Raw genomic sequence first — 22,083 nt, forward strand, 5'->3', positions numbered from 1 at the left:
ACAATACTGAATATAGTATATTTAAGGCTTTAAGGTATCCATAAAATAAGATAAAACAGTAAAAGTTAAAAGCACACTCAGCTTCTAATGAATAATGGCCTAAACCAAATTTATGTATTTGGCCGCACGCAGACCACGTGGAAATAAATAAATAGATATTTTTGTAAGAGCTTTTCATTAATAACCAAGAAGATCGGCCCTTGCGGGTTTATACCTCATTGGCATTAAATGAACACTGAGGTGGTAGATTGGGATCCCAGGGGGAACAAAATCATATGAAATGGGGTACATATCCATGAGGAATTTTAAACGGGGGTGAAAAAAGGCTGAAAATCACTAACCTAAACAGTGAGTGAAATGATTGTTTGGTAGCTGTCTTTCTTATGTTACACGACATAGGCTATACAGTACCTTCATTGCCTTCAGTTTCTGTAAGCACTCTAAAATGCAGCGAATCAGCCCGTTGAATTAGTCAAATTATAAACATATTGCTTTACTCCGCTCAATAACACACATTGCCCCATCTCTTTCATCCTGTCTTATATGCACAAATCTAAACTTGTCAGGCTAACACGTGACCTAGAGCGTAGCTCAATATACATGTTTAGTGCCAAGGAATGCTGCAAGAGCACCCTCATTAAACCTCAAGACAGACTGCAGCCTGACACCTTCACATATGCTACAAGCTAACGAGGCTAGCCCATAGCAATAATTACTGTTAATTGCGGATACTTTCCGTTAAAGTGCAAAGTGCGTGTGTGTGTGTGTGCGTGCGTGTTCATGTGCGCGTGTGTGTGCGTTTTTAAATCCCAAAATAGAAGTCTAGTTTAGGGGACTATCCCTGCAATAACATAATGTTTTATGAGGTAGTTTAGTTTCATTGGCACTGCATAGCATTGACATATCCAGTGTTTAACAGATAGATAGTAGTATAGTATAGTTGATAGTATAATTGATATACAGCATTTTATAAGATAATTGTATATAGGCTACACAACCACATATAGGCTCTTATGTAGCCTAAGTCGCGGGTTCGATTCCCAAGACTGGCGGCCTTTCTGCGTGTCACACTCTTTCCCTGTTTCCTGTAGATGTTGCCTTACATCCATAATGTATCCATATTCCATAATAGTCCAGGGGTGCCACTTAGCCTTCTATAATTAATAAAACAGACATATATGAGTTGAACTGCACTACTTAGTGTGTTATTTTTCTACACAAAGGTTCTTCACCAAAAATAGCTAATTTACAAGACTGTAGATTGTAAATCAGCTATTTTGGTAATCTCCCCCAGAATAGGCATGCTGGGGTTAAAGTGGTTAAATTTCAAGTAGGCTAGCCATATAATGGAAACGAATATGCTGTCACGTTTTCTGGGTGACATACTGTCATCTTCGGAGGAAAGATTTTCATATTTATGTAACGTAATGTGTAGACATAAATGTAAGGTGATAACAATCTAATTCTGGGGAGCAGTGGATGAAAAAGTTGTTTACAGGGGTGACCTGAGACAAAAAAGTAAATCGTTAGTAAGTGAAAGTTGTCCATTCATCATTCTACCCAAATGAAAGTATTGAAGTGAAAGTATTGAAAACAACAACAAAAAAGTAACAGTAGGCTTGTTCCTTGTTCAGCATCCATGACATCAGCAATGTGATGGCATTCCATCCTCAACCCAAGCCCTATAACAATAAAAGAAATAGCCAATAAAAACTCATTACACCTGTAATGAGTTTTTATTGGCTACGTTGGCAACATTATGCGTTGATTGCTTGTACATCTGCTATTTTCAAGATGTTTATAACGTTTTGAAACTTTTTGAAATATTTTGAAACCTATTGGCCAGCCTATGACATGTCCAAACCTATTGGCCAGCCTATGACATGTCCAAACCTATTGGCCAGCCTATGACATGTCCAAAATAAACCTATTGGCCAGCCTATGACATGTCCAAACCTATTGGCCAGCCTATGACATGTCCAAACCTATTGGCCAGCCTATGACATGTCCAAAATAAACCTATTGGCCAGCCTATGACATGTCCTATTGGCCAGCCTATGACATGTCCAAACCTATTGGCCAGCCTATGACATGTCCAAACCTATTGGCCAGCCTATGACATCATGTCCAAACCTATTGGCCAGCCTATGACATGTCCAAACCTATTGGCCAGCCTATGACATGTCCAAACCTATTGGCCAGCCTATGACATGTCCAAACCTATTGGCCAGCCTATGACATGTCCAAAATAGAAACCTATTGGCCAGCCTATGACATGTCCTATTGGCCAGCCTATGACATGTATGTCCAAAAGAGGGACGCCAGGTTGACATGGCCACGTCCAGTTTTGTTTGACCTTGGGACTCAACCTTTATTCGGCTTAAAAGTTAACAATGAAACTTGCATGAAACCCCATTTTAAGAAACTTTGCAGGTGTTAAAGATGAATGATGTGGAGTAGATACATTACAAATACCTCAAAATGTTATGAAAGTAGAGGTTCACGCGCCATCATGCACCTGTAACCCAACATGCCTTGCACTGCATCAACGTGCGTGTCACATGATCGGCCGTAGCCAATCGGAAGAAGGAAACACAGGTATGAAGTTCCTGTTTCTGTGCTGTTTTCTCTGAATCTAGGCGGCATCCGCGGTGTTCGAATAGAATAGGGATCACATAGGGGTTACAATATTAACGCTTCTGAAGAGAAATAGACTTTTTAGACGGATGGAGTGAGTAATGGCGGACTTTGAGGAATGGAAGCTACGGGGAGGGGGTACTTAATTGCTAGGGGGAGTGGGTACTATTGCCAAAATGAAAGTAAAAAATAATAATGCATAAAGCATATTAAAGATGGTGAAAGGAGTCTACGTTGGTGCCAGAGGTGCGAGGGGCGTGGAGACGCGCGGAGCACCGTCGCACGTGTGGAGATGGAACTGGTAGAAGGCAGAGGGGAAGCCAATGACGTATGAGGAGCAGAAAGCACAGTGGGGAGCGGCAGTTTCGCCTAACTCACGGACACGGTGTATATATACATTACAGTAGACTATACTTAAATAAAAAAATGTTGTTCCAGGAAAAGTTATTTCCCATCATGTTGTTCCAAAACATACGAAATACCCAAAATAATTCCCTGCAATCAAGGGCATCATAATTTTAGGGCCTACCCGATAAAAGCCTTGTTCTTCTTCTTTCAAGTACTTCTTGGAATAATTTGTTTGGTATAATATATCCATCTTGTATTCCAACTCGTAGCGACTGGCGAGGCTAAAAACAAACAGGGGGGACCAAAACAGTTTTTTAACTTTTTTGTCATCCGGTCTAAACCAAGCCTAGACCGGATCACAAAGCGATTTAATAACCACTAATTTTCGGAGGAAAACCTACAGTAGTCTGGCTTTCCTCCGAGATGGAAAGGCTGGTGAAGGGAGGTTACCATAATACAATGGTAAGAGCATACTTTGAGACTTAAAGAGGGTCGATTAAAAAATACTATACTGGTATACTCATACTGTATTCAATGATTTCACTTAATTCAAATATCACTTATTTTTTTTTGTTTTGTTGTTACTATAGAGTGTGCTGAGTTCCTCCCTGTCCCCAGTTAACCCCTGGGGTCAAAAAACCTTAGGTTTAGTTTTTGGCTATATATAGGTGGCCCAGCCGGTGGCCCCGGCCTTGGTGTGCGTGCTGTTGGCCTGTCGCGTGTCCCCCCACTGTAGAGCGTGGGCATGAGCACATCTTGTCACCGGGGCGTACCAGGGGTTTTTTCAAATCACCCAAATCACTGATTGCTCCTTTAAAGTAAAGTTGCGGTATGACACACTTTAGATCTAACTCTAAAATGTGCGTGCGTTTGAGTGCGTGCGTGTGTGTGTGTGTGTGTGTGTGTGTGTGTGTGTGTGTGTGTGTGTGTGTGTGTGTGTGTGTGTGTGTGTGAAAGAGAGACAGAGAAAGAGTTTTTCTAACTGAATAGCATAGCTTCTATTAAATGAATTGTTTGTTTTGAAAATGAAAATAGCATAGGATTGTATCCCGATCAAGCATCCTAAATAACCTACGATCAACGTTTAGTCATGTCTCCGCGTTTTGACAATCATTTAAATACAGATGTGCAGTAGTTATATTTAGCCATGACTGCGTCACTGTTCAGTGTTGGGTATGAAGCTCTGGCAGACACTGACTGCAATATGTAAAACATTTATTGGATCATGACAACTGCACATGGTGGACCCTTTGGAAACGGGGCTTCACATGTCTCTGTCTGTTTGTGTTTAGTTGATGAAGGGTGCCTGATACGGAGGTCTAGAGCACTGGTTCTCAAAGTGCGGTCAGGGTCCAGTTCCTTGATGGGTTTCCAAATGGACCCTTACAGGCCTGTACTCTGAGAGTAATATGGAACCAAAATGGTTAAATCAATGGTCCATTTGGTTCTATTTGTACACTCTCAGAATTAAGGCGGTCCTTAAATTTGTTTAAATTAAAAAGTGTGAAACCGGACCACTAGAGATGCCCCATGAGTGAAATTATTTCTCATATAGTTTTGACATTATCTAAGCAGCCTTCGCTGCTTAGATAATGTTTGTGCATTTGCGATTACATAAATGCTGTATAGGTTAGGTTACAAACAACAGTACTGTATGGGTACAGTATGTCACCATGTAGCATGTACGGCAGGCTTGGCTTTCACTGGTGAATGACAGGACTTTTCTTACCTTTTATTATATATTAAATTCATCAATTCACAGAGCGTTCCTGGTAATCCTCTCATAAGAGGATGATACACAGAGAGAGAGAGAGAGAGAGAGAGAGAGAGAGAGAGAGAGAGAGAGAGAGAGAGAGAGAGAGAGAGAGAGAGAAAGAGGCTGTGGTGGTGGCAAAAGTATTATATAATTCCCCCTCGCTATGCTAGTCATTATTTATCCAGGTTCATCTATTCTATATGACTCCATGTCCTGCCATCTATAAACTGCCTCTGTTTATTTATCTCTGTTCAAGTAATTTTTCCTCACTGTCCCGTTTACTTGGTGGAAGTTTAGAGTCACGGAAATCCTTGTGTGCTCACGTAGTAACATATATAGACTCAGCATATTGAATGGCCTGGCCACCTGCGGAGGCCGAGACCTTCATTAATGCTGCATTCATCTGTTAGAGAACATGACCCTAGTTGAGGATTCTTTTTGTTTTTTGTTTTTTTTAATAACTGAATTGATGATTGAAAATCTGCCCTCACACCCCTCCCCCATGAGACTGTCTAAAATGATTACAGTTCGTGAATTTCCCCTCTATTTTCTATGACACGTTCACTCTCTCTGCACTCCCTCCCCCTCCCTCAAGTGAACAGATTGGGTCGCAGTGGGACTGAGTCACCTAGGGAGACACCCACCCCCCAACACACACACACACACACACACACACACACACACACACACACACACACACACACACACACACACACACACACACACACACACACACACACACACACACACACACACACACACACACACACACACATCCTGTTAGACCCCTTTTCACTCTGTCGCTTGTAGACTGGCACGCACAACATACTGTATACTTAAGCAGGCACACGCCATATGAGATATGACCTTCAGAGACTTTAATCAGGTATTAAATACCAAGTTATGAGCTCTGGTCATACTCTGTGTATAATGTGTGACACGTATACAAGAACAATGTTTATCTTTCATAAACATTCCTGTACATAGATACATGTGCGCTATCAAAGCATCATACAAATTGCAAGAGTAGTAATAATATTAATATATACACATACATGTATGGCACTAACCATAATGTGATTGTTTCTAATATTTAAAATATAAGCTGACTGGAGTGTGAGCTTAATCATGGTCCACAGTAACTGTATTGACTTGTGCTTTCGTTTGAAATGTTTCAATCAATCAATCAATCAATCAATCAATCAATCAATCAATCAATCAATCAATCAATCAATCAATGCCATGTTTCTACATGTCCATGTAGAAACAAATCCAGTATTTAAGACCAGCGATGGACAGAAACATGGAGCGAGACAGAAAGAGGGACAGACAAAATGAATAAAGTTGAAGAACGGGTCTACTAATCCTTGCATCTAAGCTTTAGGTCTTAGCCCACCTTCTCTACTGAACTGTCTATAACCTCTGTAATAAGGCATTCCTGTTTGTATCTCATTTTACTCTCTGATTTATGACTAATACTACACAGCACAATCTGCTGTGTTAATTTACCCCTAGAGTTGATTATTACACTCTCAGAGAATTAAAAACACTTCAGAGTTTTGTGTACTACTACAGAACTCAAGTCATTTTGGGAAGAAATAAAATAACCCATAGTCTAGTCTACTTATTTTATATATTTTATGTCCTAAAATTCACTAGTTCACTAGTTTATCTTAATTCACTGAATTAAGATAAACTATAAGCTTCAGTGTAAATTATCTGCAGCACTCTCATCAAAGAATAATGTCCAAATTCTCGTTTACTGTTGTCAAAACGGCTCCTCCTGTCACAGCCATCTGGAGAGTTTGCATGCCAGCAACTTGATTGGGGGAAAGCCAGCTAGCTTGTAGTTAATAGTCACTTATCTGGTTACTTATATTTCTAAAGGTAACAAAGTTTACATTCCCTGTTGCTTCATTATGCTGAAGCCTGATTTATAGGCCTACTTTGTGGCGTGCCAGTGGCATGGGGCCAAAATTGCCAAGAACATCACATGTTCAATTAGGCCTACTTGCAGACCAGCTATTTTCAGGACACTACTGTACTGTATTATACTACTGTACAATGAAGCATAGAATAAGACCAACTGATCAATGTAAATGACTGGCATCACACTGACAAACTGGAGAATGTCTTTGAAAAGTGCACTAAGTGAGATTTATTTTTCCTCATAATCTTCCACTTTATTTGATAGATAGTGACAGTATAGGCAGGAGAGAGAGAGAGAGAGAGAGAGAGAGAGAGAGAGAGAGAGAGAGAGGATGGCGTGCAGCAAGGGTCCTACGGTCAGATTCGATCCCAGGCCAGCTCGGGGTTGTAATTACTGTAGGTTTCATGGTATGCAGATTATGCACTATATACCAGGAGAGATACTATAGATCAACAAAGTTTTCAGTTTAAATTGACTGATGGAACTGACAACACTGGGCCAACAGAAGAGATGAATGTCTTTACAAAGAGGTCGTTTCCTGTTCCACTATATCTATTACCTTCCCCCCTCTCCCTCGCACGCGCCCACGCACACACAACACTGTTATACATAAGTAATAGCTATTAAAGCCACTATTATTATAATTGATCAATGAGTGGTTATCTAACGGGCAATGATGAACAGAGACTGCAGTACACTTTAAGTTTGTTACGATGGAATGGTTTGAAGGCATGGGAAGAGTGAGAGAGTGCACTTGACCTTACTAACTTTATGCTTACTGAGTGGAGTTTAATATAGAAACAGGAGATGCATTCTGATAGAGAAAATCTTTAAATAATTGATGGACTCCTGGCTGCTTTCATACGGAGGGATATCACAGGCTTGTCTGTGAGGCAGTGAGGATGCTCACAGACAAACTCAGCAATTCACACGGAAGGAATAAAGGGATGGCCCACCACCTCTCGCATGCACGCACGCACGCATGCACACACGCACACACACACACACACACACACACACACACACACACACACACACACACACACACACACACACACACACACACACACACACACACACACACACACACACACACACACACACACACACACACTGAATTCACTTCCTCGGACGCCATTTTTGCACTACAATCAATGAGAATGCATGAAACCCAATCAGAATCCAATCTGACACAAATGCAAGCCATCTCGCATGCCATCAGCGCGCACGTGGCTCACCATCCAATATACGAGAGACAAATCCTGTGACTCGCGTGCCCTTAGACCGTTAATCCCGGGGGTCCTGATAGGCTGAAAGTTGGCTGTGGCTTTCAGTGATGGAAGGATGGGTGGATGAAGGGGTGGGTGGATCTAGAGGCGGAAGTGACATGGGGTGGTGGAGGTGGAGGGGTGTGTGGGGGTGGGGATTTGCATGGGCCAACAGCTGGACTGAAAAAAAAACAAGCTATTTCAGGACGGGATTTATACGTTTGGTTGCTACCTCAAATCCTGAGAGAACTCAAGCTTTAACCAATGGATATTACGCATATCAATATCTACAATCTGCCCTTTTCCAGTGGAATAGTTACACCACATGTTTCATCTTATGTACTGTATGTATAGAGTTCATTCAGATTTTCAAATATCCTATTAATTATAAACTATTGAGGTCTCTACTTTTTCCATTTAGACATGGCTTGCAAAAGCATCTGTAAATTCAACTATTGAGTGTGTAAAAATGTACCTCCTAAATTATATGTTTTGTATTAGACCAACATATATGTTAACAGTGTGTTAATGTATCAGATACCAATTATGTGTCATGGTTACACCTATGTCTCATTGTTCATATAGGTTTCATAATGTCATGGAGCTACATAATGTCATGAGCAACAATGAGCTACATAATGTCATGGTGGACTATACTGCATGGACTACGGAATGGACTACTGCGTGTCCATTCCGTCCATGCCTTTCTCTCAGTCTGTCCTCAATTTCTTGTCTCTCTGCTGTTCTATCAAACAACTTACTAATTTAAATAAAACGTATAGGTTACTAGAATTATATTCAAAATAAAAAACAACTTTTGTCATGATAGGCTGCTCTGAGTTATAATTAAAAAGCATAATAGTATATATATTCCTATAAGATTAAGGCCATGATATTAATTATTAGAAAGACACGTTTCTTTTTACCATGCTTCTTTGATATAGACTAACTAATTTTGACACTTTTATTTACTGAAAACAATATTTTGAAGTAGTCTAAATAGGGACTATTTCTTAGGTCACGATTTTATTAATTGTAAAAAACGGTGTATCGGGTTATATAGCTGAAATTAAATGTGAGAAAATCAGATGAAATCAGTAATGCTGATCAATGTGCTTCTACTTTTGTTCCATCTGGTCAAGTGTCCTTCCACCAGCTATAGTAGGACACAAATTATGAACCGCAATATTATGTAACATTTTAACCCAGACACGAATCGACCTACTGTATACGTACACATTTAGCTGATCACATCGGACAATAACCTCAGCAAGCAAAGTAAACAGCCAAAGAAAACAGAAAAAACTAATTCCTGCGTAACTCCACCACCGAACCCTGAATCTAGAGTAGACCGCGTCAAAGTATCAAACTAATTAACTACTGCGAGCACGTTTTAGGCCATGGCAAGATGTTCCTCGGTCGGACTATATCTTTCTCCATCACTGCACTGTCTGGGCCAGATGTTGCACAGCTGCAGTTTGCTGTCCCATCCAAGCACCATCATTCAGCGCCTCCAGGTGCGCACGATCCCTCCCTCCCCTCTAGTAGGCAAACGGGATTTAATTTGGTCGAACAATTAAACAATAAACCCCGTTTTCAAATAATAATAATAATAGGTGCATGGACAAAAACTAGACTAATAAGGGAATCACACCACAATACAGCGGGCGGTCGATTGTTGAGGTGCACACGCAAACTATTCTCGGCAAACGGGTTTAAAACGCAGACATCTAATAGTTGGGAGGTAAATTCAACAAACTTTGAAGTTGCAGGGTAGCCTACCTGTGAATCTTTCCCAGAGTTTTAGCAGCGGCCGCCTTAAACCTGTCTGGTCGGATGTCCATCCTCACACAGCTCCGTGACCCTGCCGGTGGTGTGCTGTTGTTGTCCTGCACTACACTAACATACACTACTTCTGTCCTGCTCCAACGCGCTCTGGCTTTCTCTTTTTCCCCTCCCACCTCTCTGCACCAGCACGCACCCGGAGTCCAATTTAAAACCCACTGAAAAGAACGCAAGCAAGTGCAGGTGATTTACTAGTCTGACCGTCTGACGCTCAGCAATAACAGGCTATATGAATTATGAACATTGTAGGACAAAATATAAAATAAATATAAAGCAGTTTTATACTGGAAAATGAGAATGAGATGGGGAATTGTATACGGCTTATAGTGCCATCAATAACGAACAGTACAGCCTACAATACACTGTTCAGGGGAAAGTATTTTGTTTTTTGTGTGTAGGCTATATAGGCTATCATTGGTGGTTACAATCGCCAAGATATAAAGCCATCAATAGCCTAGACCTACTTAAATAAAAAATATACATTTGCTTACAATATAAATAAATCAAATAAAGCCAAAACTTAACACAGATAAAATTAGACATTCACTTGAATAATTAACAACCCTAGTAATTAACAAGTCTAGAACTGGTAAAGGCAGGATGTGTCATTTAATTTACACCTGCCAGAGGCCAGGTTGGGTTTGACAGCCACCTACAGGTCTATTCTTTGTTCTAGTGAAAAGATAAACAATGAATTTCAGTATTTGTGTTTATTTAAAAGTAAACTCAAATATACAAACATTTTTCTGCCATATATCTATTTAATATATTGTCTTATATTTGAGGTAAAAACAAATTAACTGAAAACATTTTACATCAATATACTGTAACAACAGAGTTCCAAAGAAATCACATCTCCACAGATATGAAAACACACCAACTCCTTTCTACGCACGCACAATACAAAATAATCACAGTTAGAACTTAGAATCATAATATAAATCACAATGGTTTTCATGCAAAACCATATTTGTTGAATTTGTTAAGCTTAAAGTACAGCATAAAACAGCTGACCATTTTCATTATAGATATGGTCATCTACCAATAATGATCATTTTCATACATCATGTGATCATTTCTAAGAAATGAAGTGCTGTCCCTGCTGAACAATGACTAAATATTAGTAGCAAGAGAATGGATCCAATCGATGGAGGCATTCAGGAAGAGACCACAAATACCATACAGAGTAATACTAGGAATACCATTCAGAATATATTTTTTCTCCTCAGTGACTTTAAATCTAAATGTCATCTCAATAATTGTCTCCACAAAATGGTCATTACCAGCATTTTGACATTAAGGAAGTAGTATTGTTTTTATTATTTACATTCAAACAATATTTGCAGATAATTAACACATTTTAAGCACATTTTTGCCAACTACCTGTTTTACCATAGAAATAATTGAATATTTTCAATGGTTGCCCATAATCTGCTGGATTCAAGAGGTCTGAGTACATGTGCAGTTTTGCACTATTGTTTGGTTGGGCTCTACAATGCTTGGGAACAAAGATAGTCATTCTAATAATGACATAAGGTTGCCATTTACAATAGGAACTCAATCAGTCAACTCTGCCCGCACCTACATTTTGTGTGCTACATCTCTAAATTGCGACTTTGCACTTTGACATTTTAAACCTCAGCCTCTCTTTGCAGCAGCATTCCCATCAAGTTCTACCTGTCCGTTCTCAAATCTAGCTAACAAACACACAGACAGGACATACAGTATAACAATTCCCTGCCACACATTCCAACAGGCAGGGTAATAACTCTTCTACAGTACATTACTTTAAATAGACTACATTCCGTTCAAACTTACAAAATATTTGAATTCTTCACTGATAAAACAATAACCTGTGAGCAAATATGCTTGCAAACATTTATTGCACTGTTCACTACTAACTTGTTATACATCACTACTGGAAGTATCTTAAAACTATATGAAACACAATACATGTGCGAGGTTTTGTTTTTGTATCGGTTCTTTCCACTGCTACTGGACCATTCTTACACATGATTCCAAGACGTACAATGCAGCGAACATCCACAAATTCTTTGTTTCCTCCAACCTGGAAATTGTTTATAAGAACCTGCATTTCATTGGTTCTCATCACATTTGTTTGGCAAAATATATATATTTCAAGTAGGTCTGTGTGCCAGAACCTCACAGAGGTTCTGTGGATGTGGAGATGTGTTAAAATGATGTTAAAATATATATATAAGACTGCTTTTCAGTTTAAATTAATCTGAACACTCAATATCTGTCAAAGAAAAGAAAATTCATAGGTACGGTTTGTATAAACATTTAAGGGCCTTTCACACGTCTAAGCTGTGGGCTAATCTAAACCCTAGGATACAGAAGGCCCAGAGCTAGTTCAACCCCATATATTTAAAACACAATCTCGTCGTAAAGTGACATTAGAATGGATCTAGAAAGACTATCACGTAACTTTACACAACATGCTTTGTAGTGGGTACCTAAATGCATGCTGAGAATAAGCTTACAACATACAGATATTTTGTAATTGTCTTAGATTACTCTGTCTAAAACTGATTAAAAAAAGTATCAGTATCAAATATTTGAAGTCCATCCCACGTGGAATCCTTTCGTCACCATAAACAGGTTTTTACGGTATGTAAACACAAAGCTCAATCACACTGGCCAAATCCTATCTTTGGAAAACTGGGACTTTGCTTCCACCTGATCACCCACTGACTGAGCTCACCGAGCACTAACCCGAGCAATTCTATAGGCCCAGAACCTTCAAGTCATATATCATGATAGCCCATCACTTGTCCCTTTACTTTACCCACTGCCTCGATTTTCTGCGTTTTTCTTATTATCTTGTCTGTATGTTGCAGTGTTGTATCGCCTGGCATGCACCTTTCCGATGGGAGTCATGGCATGGGACAATACTCTTCAAGTCTGTGTGTGTGTGTGTGTGTGTGTGTATTGTCAGTCGCTGTTTAGGATTAAGGTGGTTTTATTTTTAATGTGGCTCCAGTATAGCAAAGCATCAAACTGGGCCAATGAAATAAAGATTGAAAAGATGGGGTTCCCACAGCTCCTCCATCAGCAGGTGAAACTGTCCTTGTTTGATCTCAGAATGGACCCAATATTTCCCTTTAAATTTTGTGTTCCAACAAGTGAGAGGACCACCGTGACAACACAATCACCCTCACTGTTTGATGACTATTGTGTTTCATTCTGCGAAATATTCCACAATTAATAGAATAACGCGCATCAGAGTCAATTTGCTAGCATACGAAAATACAGACTTCAGCGGGCAAGATCCTTAAGTGTGAAATGACTGTAAGCCCAGGGATAACAGAGTTGGGTTACTGTCTTAAATGTGAAAAGCCCCAACAAATGCATGGAATTAGCTTCATTTGGATTAAGAAACCTACACTTTACTCTGTTCAGCGAGTGTAACATTTTAAAGGCACTTGTCTGATTGTTCTGGCTGCTGGCTTATCCAGCTACATCAGCAATACAGAGAATACTGGTAAATCAAAATACCATTACAGTCTTCCTCAGATAAACAATCGTTTTGTTCTCAGTTCCCCTCTCTACGCGATCTCTTTCCCAACAGCTCTCTCTTACCACTCTCTCGGACAAGGTCGGACGTTGAAATAGCTACAGTATACTTCCTCCTTCCGTCACAGCTACTTCCTGGCTCACATCCCCGTGTCCTCCTCTTCATCCTCATCGTCGTCGTCCATGTCCCCCCCCTGGGGAAGGAGGTGGTAGTGGTCGGTGCCCAGCGGCAGGAAGGACGCCCTTCGACGAGTCAGGTCCCCGTCGGCGGGGGCGTGGTGGGTGCTGACGTCGTCCATCTGCTCTGAAGAGCTGCACTTGGTGTAGCGCTCACGATGCAGCTCCTGGTCACCGATGTCCTCCTCAGAGCCCATGCTGGGAACCCCGCGTTGTTGCAGCATGTGGTGGATGTAGCCCAGAGGTACTGGGAAACTGGCTAAGAGGATGAGCATGCTGATCATAGCCAAGGCCCAGCCAGGGTATTCCAGACTCTCCTCAGACGCCTAACAAACAGGGAGAGAGAGAGATTCTTTGTCAGAGATGCAGGCACAAGCAAGTCAGTCGACACGGAAATCGGACACAGACTAGAGTAACAGACAATGGGCTCTATGTATGCACACAGAATAACTCTTTCTACTTTCTTCAGCATTTTAACCACAAATTAAAATAAATTTCTCTCTCTCTGGTCTGACTAAGCAGTATTTCTATTCATAAGGCTTGGTCATGAAAGTGCAGTGTGCACTGGATGAGAAATAATGTTCCAACATCTTACTGAGTTTTGATTCCAAGCTGTGTATTTCGGTCGTTTGAAGACCATGCGAAGCAAGCTGGCAGCCAGGAGACCCACCATAGCCAGTAAGCACACATATTTCCAAAGGTACTTGTAGATCACTGGAGGGCGCCATTTCAGCATGACTTCAATGTCATCCAAGAATCTAAGGGGTAATGGAAAATATAAGACATTTTATGTGCCAAACAAGAGCCTGATTCATACCCAATTGTGCATTAGCGGCGTGCACAAAAAAAGATCTTGCAGATCGTCTATTTTTGATGTGTGACACCCAGACTTAAATAGGGGTAACACTGTCTTAAAGTATGAGGGATTTAAATGTCTACTTGGGCTCTTGTGTGCACAGAATAAAAAACCTTAAATGAAAAACCTTTAATTACATTACATTTTTAAAATGAAAATAAGGCAACACACATCAGAAACACAATATCAGAAGCAGGAATGTGGAAGCAGGAATGTGTTTTTAAGGAGTTTAGTTTCGGCACAAACAAGGGACTAAATTAATTTCGCTCCTATGCCAACAAAATGTGGAACGCCCTACCAACAGTCATTAAGACATGTGAATCCCTTGACTCCTTCAAAACCGCTCTCAAAGGGCACCTACGGACGGCTGCAATTCGAAACTGGCCACCGTAACATCTGAATCCCCCACCCACCCCTTCCCCCCTCACTTTTCCCTTTTTACCTCCTTTATGATGATTTCCTGTTCTTGGCTATATAGAAGTGTATATTTGTACGTCTCTAAATGTTATGATGAATTGAACATGGTGGACCCTATTGTAAACAAGTGTAATGCTTTATGGTGCCGTCCACAGTCAACAGTTTTGTATTGAGTTGTACAGTACTTGAAATGTACTGTAATTCTCCAATCCGTTAATACCGATAAATACTTCATGAACATGAGGGCTGACCTAGACCGGCAGTTGAAGTTCCCGCAAGAGATCACCACAACCGCTCTACGACCAGACATCGTGTTGTGGTCCACCTCTACTAAGACAGTCATCATGGTAGAGCTGACAGTTCCTTGGGAGGAGGGAATGGAGGCTGCCTTTGAGAGAAAAAGGGACAAATATTCAGAGCTGGCAAGTGAGTGCTCACAAGCAGGGTGGAGAGCCTTCACATACCCAGTGGAAGTCGGGTGTAGAGGCTACACTGGAGCATCCACCCAGCGGCTACTAAAGTCCCTTGGGATCAAAGGCTCCAAGCTGAAGAATGCCCTCAAAGTCCTGGCAGAGGAGGCAGAACAAGGAAGCTTCTGCATGGTTATGGCTCAGGAGAAACGACAAATCGTGGGGAAAACAAGGAGCGTAGACAGGGGGCAGTAGGGAACCTTTCCTGCTGCTATATTCCACCACCTTGAGATGCTGTGGTATGCGGTCAGCCCACGCCTGACTCAGGGAGATGGACGTCCCTGCCATGCATAGTCCCTTGGGACTCATTCCACAACCACAAAAGCAATAACACTGGGACAGAGTGTGGGGAGAACAAGGATCCTTCCGCTGGCTGCAGGGGGCGGCAGGGAGACGTCCCTGTCGCTGCTCCACCACCCAGAGATGTTCCGGGATTAAAGGAGCGAAACATCTGTGAAGGGTGGCTCCCGGGCTGATGACCCTGCAGCCAGCACCATGGCACCGTCGGAGGTGCGTCAGGCAGAAATGCCCAGCAAGTCTAATCACTTGTGCTTACATCTATTTTAGCTGGCTTACCAGTGACTACTGTGAATAGAGCAGTTGGCATCCAGGAAAAGACTGGTGGGCTGCCAGGGAAGACTGGCTGGCAGCGGGAAAGACTGCACCAGGGGTGGATGGGGCTAGTTACCCCTTTCCACATGTCTGTGAAGCAAGCTTCATAGACTCCCTAACTCAACTACGAGCAACATAAGGAAAAAACAGCCCGGCGGTCCACCGAGAGGCGGGATGGAAGATGGACCAAACAGGACGGATAACACGGAAACGACTGACATGACAATCACGAACGATATGAAGATCCTCAGAGAATGTGGCTGTGGGTGGGCCAATGTAACAACCTACCGGGGCCTGCGAACTCATCAGTGGAAGATGAAATGCGGCGGCGGCCGCAACCAGATGCAAGCTTGCACTGCAGAAGCAGATCAGACAAGGAGGAATCATAGCCAGGTTGAGCACCACAGTGCTATTGATCCAACCATTGCAACTGGTGAGAGAGAGGAGGACCAGCCTTCCCAGCATTAGGTGCAGCAACAACATCACAGCCCACAGCACAACGAAACGCCAAGCACCAAACCCGCAAGAGTCGCACCAGAGAAGCTAATCCGGAAAGCCAAAGTCAAGTGGCCAAAAGCCAATGACAAAGAATCCTGGAGCAGCTTCGATGATATTCTATGCACCACCCTCCAAAGTACGCTAAGAGGCAGCGTAACCTCCAAACTGAACATCATGGGACACATCATCTACGAGGAAGGCAAAGAGCGATTTGGAGAAATACCCCAGAGGAGGATTATTCCCAAACAGATCGGGAGACGGGAGAGGGAAATCCTCCAGCTCGTAAAGGAACGACGCCTCCTACGGAAACAATGGAGAAAAGCCAATGACCAGGACAAAGACGGCTTGAAGAACCTGTGGAACCAGATCAAAGTAAAACTCGCACACCTGAGGAGAGCTGAAAGGATCAGGAAACGCAGAAGCCGCAAGGAGAAAGCAAGGGCTAGCTTCTCCCGGGACCCCTTCAAGTATGCCCGAGGCCTGCTGGAGGAAAAGAAGAATGGGACACTGCAGACCAGTGAACAGGAGTTGGAGGAATACATCACAGTTCAGCTCAGCGACAGCCAAAAGAACAACCCCCTCGGATCACCAGGCCATGTACCTCAGCCACCTGAGCCTTCCTCGCAGTTTGACACCACTCCCCCGAAATGGGCTGAGGTCAAGCAGGTGGTTGAGCGAGCGAGAGCTGCATCAGCACCCGGCCCGAATGGAGTACCATACAGGGTGTTCAAAAGCTGTCCTGGACTCCTGAAACTGTTATGGAAGCTGATGGGTGTTGCCTGGAAAACCCAAGCCATGCCATCAGCGTGGAGCAGGGCAATCACGACCTTTATCCCAAAGGAGAAAGACTCTCATAACATCAGCCAGTTCAGAGGCATAGCCCTGCTCAACGTGGAAGGGAAGATTTTCTTCACTGTGGCTGGAATTACATCGACACCAGTTGTCAGAAGGCAGGCGTCCCAGGTTTCCCTGGCTGCGTGGAGCACTCTGCTATGATCTGGGAGCAAATCCAGACAGCCAAGCGCAACAAAGCAGACCTACACGTGGTTTGGTTGGATCTTGCAAACACCTATGGGTCGGTTCCCCACCAACTCATCAGCTTTGCACTGAACTTCTTCCATGTTCCACCCTGCATCCAGAGCCTCATAGTGAACTACTTTAACAACTTCCAAGTCTGCTACACAACTCAGGAGGTCTCAACTGGTTGGCACCAGCTAGAGAAGGGGATAGCAATGGGTTGCTCCATTTCTCCAATCCTTTTCACAATAGCCTTTGAGATCATCCTGATTGGTGGAAGACAGATGGTCCGAGGAGTCCGTTCCCAATCAGGTCAGCGACTCCCGGCCCTACGGAGCTACATGGATGACGTCACCACTCTCCTCCAGACAGCAGTGTGCACCTCCAGACTCCTGAAAAGACTCTGGGAGCTTCTAGCATGGGCCCGGATGAAAATAAAACCTACCAAGTCACGCAGCCTCTCCATCCGGAAAGGAGTCAGGAATGACAACATCACATTCTCAGTGTATGGTGAGGAAATCCCACGTGTGGTTGATGAACCTGTGCGGAGCCTTGGAAGGCTTTACACTGCAGACCTGTCTGACAAGCACATGGCTGCCTCAGTCACATCTCAGCTCTTGGACGGCCTGAACAAAATTGACCAAAGCTTTCTCCCAGGGAAACTCAAGGTCTGGTGTTACCAGTTCACCCTATTCCATCGTTTGATGTGGCCCCTGAAGTTGTGTGATATCACCTCCACAACTGTCCTCAAGCTGGATTCAAAAGCCAACAATTACATCCGTAAGTGGCTGGGCCTTCCCAGATGCCTTTCCAACACAGCTCTGTTTGGAAGAACCACCCTGAAGCTGCCACTGAAATCCATCAGCCTGGGCTACAAACAGGAGAAGGTGAGGCTTGTGTTCGAGCTGAGAGACTCACCTGATCCAACTGTCCGCAACGCCAAGGTCCAAGTCCGCACTGGACGTAAATGGAATGCTATGCAGACAGTAGACCAGGCCATTGGCCGACTGAAACATCAGGAAATGTTAGGACAAGTGAAGTCTGGCAGGGCTGGTTTCGGCTGGGGAACAGCACCCACAAAGTGGTCCAAAGCCTCAAAGAAGGAAAGGAAAGACCTTGTGATTTCAGAAGTGGTGAAAATGGAAGAGGAGAGCTATATGATCAAGGCTGTCGGCCAACAGCAACAAGGGAGATGGACCAATTGGGAGGCCGTAGTCAACAGGGTCATTACATGGGCAGACATGTGGAGAATACCCCAAGCGAGGCTGAGTTTCCTCATCAGGGCCACATACGACACCCTTCCCAGTCCCTGGAATCTGCATGTGTGGTACGGGACAGAGGTGACCTGCAAGCTCTGTGACACCCAGAACGCAAGCTTGCATCACATCCTTTCTGGCTGTAAGGTGGCTTTGACGCAGGGCCGATATGGATGGCGCCACGATCGCGTTCTGCGGAAGCTAGCTGAAATCCTGGAAGTACGCAGAATAGAAGCAAATGGCGCCAGTTCACGAACAGCAGAGCGGTCGATCCAGTTTGTCCAGCAAGGTGGCAAGCCACAGAGCATCACCAAGAGCCCACAGTCCCTCCTGTCAGCTGGAAGCGAGTGGAACATGAGGGCTGACCTAGACCGGCAGTTGAAGTTCCCGCAAGAGATCACCACAACCGCTCTACGACCAGACATCGTGTTGTGGTCCACCTCTACTAAGACAATCATCATGGTAGAGCTGACAGTTCCTTGGGAGGAGGGAATGGAGGCTGCCTTTGAGAGAAAAAGGGACAAATATTCAGAGCTGGCAAGTGAGTGCTCACAAGCAGGGTGGAGAGCCTTCACATACCCAGTGGAAGTCGGGTGTAGAGGCTACACTGGAGCATCCACCCAGCGGCTACTAAAGTCCCTTGGGATCAAAGGCTCCAAGCTGAAGAATGCCCTCAAAGTCCTGGCAGAGGAGGCAGAACAAGGAAGCTTCTGGTTATGGCTCAGGAGAAACGACAAATCGTGGGGAAAACAAGGAGCGTAGACAGGGGGCAGGGGTAGGGAACCTTTCCTGCTGCTATATTCCACCACCTTGAGATGCTGTGGTATGCGGTCAGCCCACGCCTGACTCAGGGAGATGGACGTCCCTGCCATGCATAGTCCCTTGGAACTCATTCCACAACCACAAAAGCAATAACACTGGGACAGAGTGTGGGGAGAACAAGGATCCTTCCGCAGGCTGCAGGGGGCGGCAGGGAGACGTCCCTGTCGCTGCTCCACCACCCAGAGATGTTCCGGAATTAAAGGAGCGAAACATCTGTGAAGGGTGGCTCCCGGCTGATGACCCTGCAGCCAGCACCATGGCACCGTCAGGCAGAAATGCCCAGCAAGTCTAATCACTTGTGCTTACATCTATCTTCAATCAATTAATGTTCTGGGTTTACAAATTATATTGGAGGGGTATTGGTAGGGCGCGTGTCTGATCAAATTAATATCAAATATCTACATATTTAACTCAAACTGTAAACTGCACACAAAAACCCCAAAAATCGTGTTTTAAAGTGAAACCCTGTTAACTGAACCATTGAAACTACAATATACTGTACAGCAGAAATAACACGACACATTTTGGAAGTGGAAAACATTCCATGTCTTACCGATCTGCTCCGTAAACCCACGCCACGCTAAACGTTTCAAACACCACGACGATGATGAGCGGCAGCGTTGCAGAGTAGTCGTCAAACATCGCCACAAAGTAGTTACCAGACCGCTGGGTGAACAACAATCCAATCACAAACCCCAAAGCACAGCTCGACACTGAAAGACAAACAAAATCACACTGAACTAACTAGTACCAAGTTACTAACCAGTACGAAACAGGCAAAAGCAAACTTATTTTCTGGTTGATTTTTAAACAACATGCATGGTAGAGTATGCAGGTATAATGCAATACAACTAGCACATGGTTGCAGGCAGTGCACCAGATTGTACAGTTCAAACATTGTTGCAATGGACGTGAAGCCTATGGATTGTATCTTTAATTCAACCTTTACTTTTGTTTTGCATGTTTAATTAACTCTCTTATTTTGCTGGTTAAAAAGCAATGGTTCTCAACGTCCCAGAAAAGTGTTTAACCCATTTTGGCCTGACGCCGATTCTAAAATGCCTTCTATATCCTGACCTAAGTTTTCTGAAAAACTTCAAATATTTATATAGCAGCATCAAATATTTTAAACATTTGAGAATACTGTACATACTGTAATGAACCCCCAGAGGGGTTCCCGTCCAGAAGGGTTATAACACCAAAAGGGGTTTCCACCCAGAATGGGTTGTATCTTCATGAGCACTTTGAATCACGGACTTTTTGGATGTGGAATGCCGTGCAGTGTGCATTACCGGTGAGCAAGGTCCTGTGTCGGCCCAGCAGGCTGAAGTTGTCCATGAGGGGGGTGAGGATTCCCTGCATGGTTCCGAACATGGTGCTGAGACCCAGGTTGAGCAGCATTAGGAAGAAGAGGGTGGACCAAAAGGGACTCGCTGGGAAAAGAGCCATGGCTTCTGTGAAGGCGATGAACGCCAGCCCTGTTCCTTCCACGCCCTGGAGTCAGCCAGGAGACGAAGGGCGTTGAAATGGAGGCGTATACAGTACAGAATATAGTACAGTACAGTGTGTGAAAGATGAGAGATAGATAGTAGAAACAAGGATATGAGAAAGGTGCTGAGTGTTTGAGGGAAAAAAAATACTAAAATGTGTACAGAATAGCAGAATTAATTACTTCCCAGCTGTTCTCAGAAAACACTGCCTGACTCTAACAGGAAAACATAAAAGAATAAATACAAACAACTGTATTTGGATATTATTTTGATATTCAATAATTAGCTCTTTGAATGAATTAGTATGAATCAATGGACCCTTAGTTTTGACCTCTTCATTGGTAAACGCAGCAGAAGGTGAAAACACGGAACAGGACTCACTCACAGGAGCCGTCCATGCTGTTACACAATAACTAAATGAATGCAACACACCCACAATAATTCATGTTATTACCTTCAGCTGTGTTTACCCGTCAAAATGCCTGCTGTGGAAAGGCTCTATAAACAGTAGCATACAAGTGGGAGAAAAATAAACACACAGGAGAAAAACAAAGCTGTGATATGCGGGAAGTAAAAGTCCCATCCATTTCCTGCATAGATATAATTTTATCAACCATAATCTCAATCCAGTATGGATTTACCACAAACGACATTGTTGCAAAACAATGTAGGCTAACCATATTGTATGCTTCCATAGAAGCCACATGTCCGTATTCTATCTACTGTATCTATCTAGATTAGAACAAGTTTCATTCACAATATCAAGGAATAGTTCAATAGCCACAATCTCCACCTATGATTTGTGGAGATTGCGTTACCTTGGAAACTTACAGCGAATGTCTGCTACACTCGATCATACATCGTCGTCAACCACAATATTTTACAACACTACCACCGTAACAATATAGACACCATAGCATAGCCTAATAATGACAACAGTTAAAGTTAATAAGCAATGGTTTATGGGATGAGTAGTTACTTCACTCTTAACATATGTCAAATGTTTTATCGGTTCACCACGTTCACTGGTTTTACTTGATTCCAGGCTCTTTATATAAGCCATTTCTGACACATCTGAGAAGTAAACAAATGGGAAATTCTCTCCTGGCATCAGCAGCGTTCAAAAAACAGCTTAAAAAACAGTCCA

At 43.1% G+C, this 22,083-nt stretch overlaps 2 protein-coding genes across 3 annotated transcripts in view; both read right to left on the reverse strand.

The window, feature by feature from the left end:
• Window positions 1–9,783, reverse strand: part of slc17a7a (solute carrier family 17 member 7a) — a gene marked incomplete at both ends in the record, with an annotated part of 27,151 nt that extends 17,368 nt beyond the window's left edge. The window contains one exon of the mRNA XM_083779698.1: window positions 9,722–9,783. Coding sequence (XP_083635824.1) covers window positions 9,722–9,783 — 62 coding nt within the window. The remainder of the gene's footprint in view (window positions 1–9,721) is intronic.
• Window positions 9,784–10,498: 715 nt separating this feature from the next.
• Window positions 10,499–22,083, reverse strand: part of slc6a16a (solute carrier family 6 member 16a) — a 37,445-nt gene continuing 25,860 nt past the window's right edge. For both annotated transcript variants that reach the window (XM_083779564.1, XM_083779565.1), the window contains exons 9-12: window positions 20,739–20,940; window positions 20,000–20,159; window positions 14,094–14,256; window positions 10,499–13,824 (exon numbers count right to left, since the gene is read on the reverse strand). In XM_083779564.1, the coding sequence (XP_083635690.1) occupies window positions 13,462–13,824; window positions 14,094–14,256; window positions 20,000–20,159; window positions 20,739–20,940 (888 nt within the window). In that variant the 3' untranslated portion in view covers window positions 10,499–13,461. The remainder of the gene's footprint in view (window positions 13,825–14,093; window positions 14,257–19,999; window positions 20,160–20,738; window positions 20,941–22,083) is intronic.

The sequence above is a fragment of the Protomyctophum parallelum genome (genome assembly GCF_964188405.1).
Source record: "Protomyctophum parallelum genome assembly, chromosome: 13".
NCBI lineage: Eukaryota > Metazoa > Chordata > Actinopteri > Myctophiformes > Myctophidae > Protomyctophum > Protomyctophum parallelum.